The 6,000-nt window shown below is 57.5% G+C and overlaps 1 protein-coding gene across 1 annotated transcript in view; it reads right to left on the bottom strand.

Moving 5' to 3' along the window:
- The window catches only part of arid5b (AT-rich interaction domain 5B), a 50,041-nt gene that overhangs the window by 4,592 nt on the left and 39,449 nt on the right, over positions 1-6,000 (bottom strand). The window contains exons 10-11 of the mRNA XM_019860015.1: positions 2,184-2,355; positions 4-1,334 (exon numbers count right to left, since the gene is read on the bottom strand). Of these exons, the coding sequence (XP_019715574.1) occupies positions 4-1,334; positions 2,184-2,355 (1,503 nt within the window). The remainder of the gene's footprint in view (positions 1-3; positions 1,335-2,183; positions 2,356-6,000) is intronic.

Below are 6,000 nucleotides of genomic sequence, written 5' to 3'. Positions count from 1 at the left end.
TTCAGCTCCTCGGGGTCGCCGCGTCGGACGGCGGGCGCCGGCTGGACGGGGGTCACCGCGCGGACCTTCCTCTCGGGCGGCTCCCCGCCCCCCGCTTCGCCGAGGCTTCGTTTACCGGGCCGGACGAGCACGGGGAGGGGCGGGTCGGATGAGGATTTGCCGGCGGGAAAAGGCGGCGACGGGTCGCGCTCGGGAGGCGAGATGGTCATGGGGGGCACCCTGCACGCCTTGGGGTGAGAGTCCGCGACCGGGTAGGGGAAGCTGCAGAAGGAGGGTTCGGGGAAGGCGGACGCCCGCCGGCAGAGCCGTGTGGAAACCGTCAAATCCCGGGGCTCGTCGTCCTCGGCCTCACCGCTCTCGCCTCCCGCGCGCGCCCGGTCGCCGTAGCGCGAGCCGGAAGGTGGGCCTTCCCGCTCCGGGCCCGGGCGAACCAAGCCCCGCCCCGCCTCGTCGGCATATGCGCTCAGCTCGTTCTGGCCCGGGCGGTTCTCCGTTTGCCTGTACAGACTGCGCAGTTGCGGCGACGAGTAGCAGTCGCCGGCGAAGCCCCGGGCCTGGAGGAGCTTTTCCGAGGTGCTCTCCTGCGTCTCGGGGAGGTACGGCTGCCAGGGGGCGCCGACGTGAGGTTGCAGGATGCGGCCGCCGCTCCTCTCCGCCGCCGCCGCCGCCGGCCTGCTGCTCTGCGCGTGCTGAATGACCGACGGCCGCAGCATCACGGGCGCCGCCTCGGGGACGCCATCCGACTCGTGCCGCCTGCGACCTTCCCGCTCGCCTCCGCCCGCGTCTCGCTCGGGCGCGGGGGACGCCAAGGAGAAGGACGCGGACTCGCACACTTGGGAGAGGAGCTTCTTCTTGGCCAGCGGAGACATGACGCCTCGGCCGACTTTGCGGTAGGCGGCCATCTGCGCGGGATCCTCCTTCCGAATCTCCACGAAGGGATCGGCGCTCGGGTCCGGGGACCGCCTGTCCCGTTTGCACATGGGGAACACCTTCCCCACTCTCCCGCCGTGGCTCTCGGAGGAGGGCAGCGCGACGTGCGCGGCGGGTTTGTTCTGGTCCCGGCGGTGAGGCGGGTAGGAGCTTTGGGCCACCGGCGGGTGGACCTCGGTCTCGCCGCCGACCCGTCTCCACTCGGGCCAAGGCGCCACGCGAAGGGGCCGCGGGGCGAGCGGCGCTTCTCCAGGGCCGCCGCCCTCTTTGCGGCGCGGCGTCTGCCCGCCGTACGACTCCTCTTTCTTCAGTGTCAGGTGAAGCTCCTCCTCTTCGATGACGATGGCTTCCTCCACGGCCGGCGCTTCCGGCTTCGCGGTCGCTTCCCCTTTCACCATGCAGTCCTGCGGGCGCAAACCATGATCGCCGTCATTTGATCATTGTCGCGGTCAAGCGCGCCAGCTTACGTTGTGCAGTCTGGCCTGTGCTCTGTCCACAATCTTTTTTTTTTTTTTTTTTTGTCCCAATGTATGAGAACATCGCCAGGCCCGATGCGAGGGGCAAAGTTTGGTTTTTGCTGATGTTTAGGCCCTCAAAAATGCAAATCGTTACAATGAAGCAGAATAAAAGCCATGTCATTTCTGCATCGTAAACTATTGGGGCCTTAGAGCACGCACCACATGTATATTCTGCAATTAACGATGATTTTAATCATCAATTAGTCTGTTGATTATTTTGCAAATAATTTGATGAATTGGATTGAAAAGAAAAGCAAAAAAAAATGTACTTTGCATCCCATCACGATTTTGACAGCGCAGCAAATGAGCAACCATCAATTCGTTACGGGTTGTCCACTCTTTTCCAAAGTTCAAATTTCGATTCCCTCCAGACAATCAAGACGACCTGCGGAGAATATTTAGCATTGAAAAAACGAAATTCCGAGGAGGCGGACCAATTTGAAATGAAAATATGGTAACCGCACGATGAATTGGCGATGGAAAATAACGATCCGTTCATCGGAGAAGGAAGGCCGGCAGTGGACGACCCGCCGTGCCTCCCCAAAGTCATTGGCACAGAAGCCCCCCGCGGCACCTTGCGGTCACCGAGAACCTCAAGTCGGCCTTCCAAAAGGTCTCCCGGGTTAGGACCTCGGAGCCGCAGACGGCCCGCACCCAGGGGGGCCGGCGGGTGCACGCCCTCGAGCTGCAGCGGACAACGCGCGACGAGATGGCGGGCGGACGTCCGCAACCAACCTGTGACGGGGGCCGGCCCTTGGCCGCCTCGCCGCGCTCCTTGCGGGCCGCCTGCTTGCCCTTGGCTTTCTTGGCCTTGGCCGACGGCGCCTTCTCCTGGCTGCGGGGCTTGGCCGGCGGGAGGGGCTTGTCCTGCTCGCCTCTCAGGTGCCTCTCGTACGGGAGCAGAAGCCTGCGGGAGGGCGGACAGAAGGAAGGTCGCGGTTGGCCCGGCAAACGCAACGGCGACGCGTTCATTTGAAGATGGTCAAAATGGCGCGCTCCCGCCCGGCAGTGAATAAAGCGGCTCTCTCTGCACCGCAGAGCCGCGTTTGCGACATCACCGGCGCCGTACGTGAGCTCAAAGGAGAGATGGGTAGCAGGCGGCGGGCGGCCTTATTTGAAGGTAGCGGCCACGACCGCGAGCGCTACCGTTCTTTGGGGCTCCGAGCGTACGCCGGGCGTCGGCGCGGTCGAGAAGGGCTGCTCGGGGACGCCGGACGACATCACGTCCTCCATCGGGAGACATTTTCATGAAAAGGAAGTCATCCTTTTCAAGAAGCCACAAAACAATTCATCCATCAAGCTGAGATGTTTTGCTTGAAAGACTTCGGGTGACTATGTGGGAATTTTCGTGTGCTCGTTTGCTTTTTGAACATCAACAAAAAAAAAAAAAAGGCAGGCAAAGGACATTTGATCCAGCTGCTGCGGCAGCCTGCCAAGAGAAAAAAATGTGACCATGACGTGAAAGCCGCAGCCAGCAAAGGCATCGGAATGGCACATTCGGCCAGAGGAGCAACCGCTGAAAAAAACAAAACCAAAACTAAATAGCAGCAGCTCTTGCTACAAATCGAAAAGACATTTTTGCCGTGCCCCCCCCAGAAAAGACTCCAAAAGTGGAACTTTGCACCGAGGCCGGTTGGACAGTGTGTGGGAATGACGGCGACTGCTTTGAATGAATGTCAAAATGGGATGGGGGGGCCTGCGGGGGGGGGGGCTGAGTGAGAAATGAGCGGCTCGCAAATGGAAAAGGCAAACATGCTATTCTGGTCAGAGAAAAAAAGCCCCCAAAATGTGAACGTCAGGAAGTTCCCAACGTTCTGGGAAGGATTTTTTCTTAGAGCTCGAGCTCTAACAGCCCTCATAAACGTCAGTCAACTTTTTAACACCATGTGACCCCCCCCCCCCCCAACTGTGCTTGGCATCTCGGCTGGCTTCTTCTGATCGGTTCAACAGGGAAACTCCTTTGTTGCGCCGCAATTTGGTCCATTTTGGGCTTGGGGTATTTTTGTGCATCCTGTTCGGACAGATTGCGCCACCAAATTTCAGGTTGATGAGTGACACGGGCGTCCGGGGCAATTTCTGTTTTACGAGTCCTCAGAGGGCGCTAGTGAGTGCGGTTCGGAAAAAGGCCAAATTTGCCTTCGTCTGTTTTCACCAGGATACATTTAGTTGCTCAAGTGGGGTGATTTTGGGGGGTTTTTGGTTGCAGTTTTGCTTTTAGTTTGTGGTTGTTTTTATTTGATCTCCCCGTTGATCCTCTGCCGCTCATTTTGGATTTTTGCGTTTGCCTTTTCAAATGTGCACTTGAACGTGATGTGTTGATCTGCTCCCATTTTCATTTGGTCTCTTTTGTTGTCCTTTGACGTGACAGCACTGTCACAAGTTTGAAAGAAAGAGGATATGTTTCCAAAAAACAACCAAAAAAGGCATTGGGGGGGGGGCTCCTTCTGTTTGAACTGTTGAGCTGTTCCACGCTCGGGAGAGGTTCAAGTCAACTCAGGTCAAGCAATGAAGGCCCCATTTGTTTTCGTATGCCGTTCGTCTTGGATGCGGTGGAACATGAACGCCCCCCCCCCCTTTCACATTTTCCCCAAGGGGGCCAAACTCTTCTGGAAACTTGTCAGACAGTTCCGGAGGCGTCAAATCCAACTCGCAGTTCAAGGTGAGGACGCCATTTGCTTTGCGCACGTGCTAATGTGCTGCTTTGCTTCTTTGTTTGCTTGGTTGGATTTTGGTGGGGGGGGGGGGGGTTTGTTCCGCCTCAAACAACTGTTTTCACTCGGCATCAAGTCCGCAGTGACTCGGAAATCTTTTGTCAACACTAAGGGTGACAATCGCGACACACAGCGCGGTGGCTCAATTCTTCCTCGCACTCGTCTGAGTGGTGACAGAAGCGGAAAGTCAACTTGCGATACGTCCGAGCGACAGGTGATCGGTTCCCATTTGAGCTGAAGCCACTCGCTCCCTTTCAGACGCGCCGGTCACTGAGGAAGCCGCCCCTCGTGTTTTGCCCTGGAGGGGGGCGGGGCCCTCACGTTGAAGAAACGCAGCAATGAGATCAGCGCTGACTCAAGACGAGCGGGCCCGTCCGGCCGAGCTTCAGAAATGAGCAAAATCCAGGAGGGCTCATTTCCAAGGAACGGCGCCGAGGCCGACGGCTTTCTGCTCGCTCCCGCGCGCTCGCTCGCACAGTCGGAGAGCGACAAAGAGCACTTGGCAAAAACGAGCTGTGATTTTACCAGCAATGCGCTGCCCTGGTCTGCGTTTCGGGTTCCAGGAAGGAGCGACGTGTCGGAATCCAACAAGTCACCAAATAGGAGGGAAAAGCCCGCGGGCTGCTCCACTTCCGCAACCTCCCTGCGCCATCTGCGCCCCAAATTCATTCGAGCTTCCGAAGTGCGTGAAGATCACAAGAGCGACGCGCAGCGGCGGCGGAGACAAAAGGAACAGAGGTCGCCCCCCCCCCCAACCCAAAAAAAAAAACGAAAGACAGAAAAGGACAATTTGAAAACATCCCAATCCAAAGTGCAGCAGCCTTGCAGCATACGTTCTTCTTCTGCCTCTGTGACCGGATGTCATTCATTTGGTGTGCTACGCCCAACAATTGAGGAATCTCCAAGAAACCATTGGACAGAATTCCACACGAGGAAAATCAGCCAATCTTGCCATTTTGAAAATAGTGGGAAGGTTACAAAAAACCCAACAAGATCTGACTGTGCTGTTCAATGGAATCGACTTGACTGGTACAAAGAGGCGCCATGGTGACAAACGAGCAATTGCGGAGCCATCTGTCGCTGCATTTTCAAATGTGTTTTGGGGATCATTTTCCGACAGAAAAATGTTTCAACCTGTCTCTCTCTCTCTCTCTCTCTCTTTCTTCCTAGAAGAAGAGGAAGTAGTACGTGCTAATCAGAAGAAAACAAATGGGAGATATTTTGTTGTCAAGACCCTCCCCTCTCTGGACTCAATAACGGCTGCAAGGCCAACGTTGGAAGAATTGTTGCACTTTTGGCCACGTTTTATGCGGCGGGTTCCGTGGCGTTCTTGTGACTTGCCGTCACGCGCTCGGCGAGGCGCTTTGTGACGGCCGCGGCTGTTGCCAGAGCGCCGCCGAGATCAAGAGGTCGCGCGTGAAGGGAAGGCGAGGGCCGCCGCTGAGGCCAACGCGGCCGGCGTTCGGCCGCGGGTCAGCGGGGGCCGGCGCGCCATCACTTTTTCGGCTCAAACAATGACGCGGTCCGCTCCTTGAAGCGAGGGCGGCCGTGAAATCGGGCCGTGTCTTTCTCTGCCTCGCGGCGAGTGCGATTGCCTCCGATGCCCTTTTACGTCTGGCAGAAATACGGCCAATGTGATGCATCCGCAGTACGGCAAGGACGAAGCCAAGAGTTGCTGACAAGTGCAAGATAGCGCCGACTAACACCTGCACTCGCGCGCGCACGCACACACGGTACACTTGTTACGATTCCCGGCGTGGGCCGCAAATACGGATCGGGACGCTAAGAGTGCCGCGTTTGCGACATCCGTACGTCGATGAAACATCGGCAAATGGGGAGAC

The sequence above is a fragment of the Hippocampus comes genome, unplaced genomic scaffold (genome assembly GCF_001891065.2).
Source record: "Hippocampus comes isolate QL1 unplaced genomic scaffold, H_comes_QL1_v1.1 scaffold39, whole genome shotgun sequence".
Taxonomy (NCBI): domain Eukaryota; kingdom Metazoa; phylum Chordata; class Actinopteri; order Syngnathiformes; family Syngnathidae; genus Hippocampus; species Hippocampus comes.
Note: the sequence above shows the minus strand (reverse complement) of the source record. Positions and strands in the feature narration are given on the sequence as shown.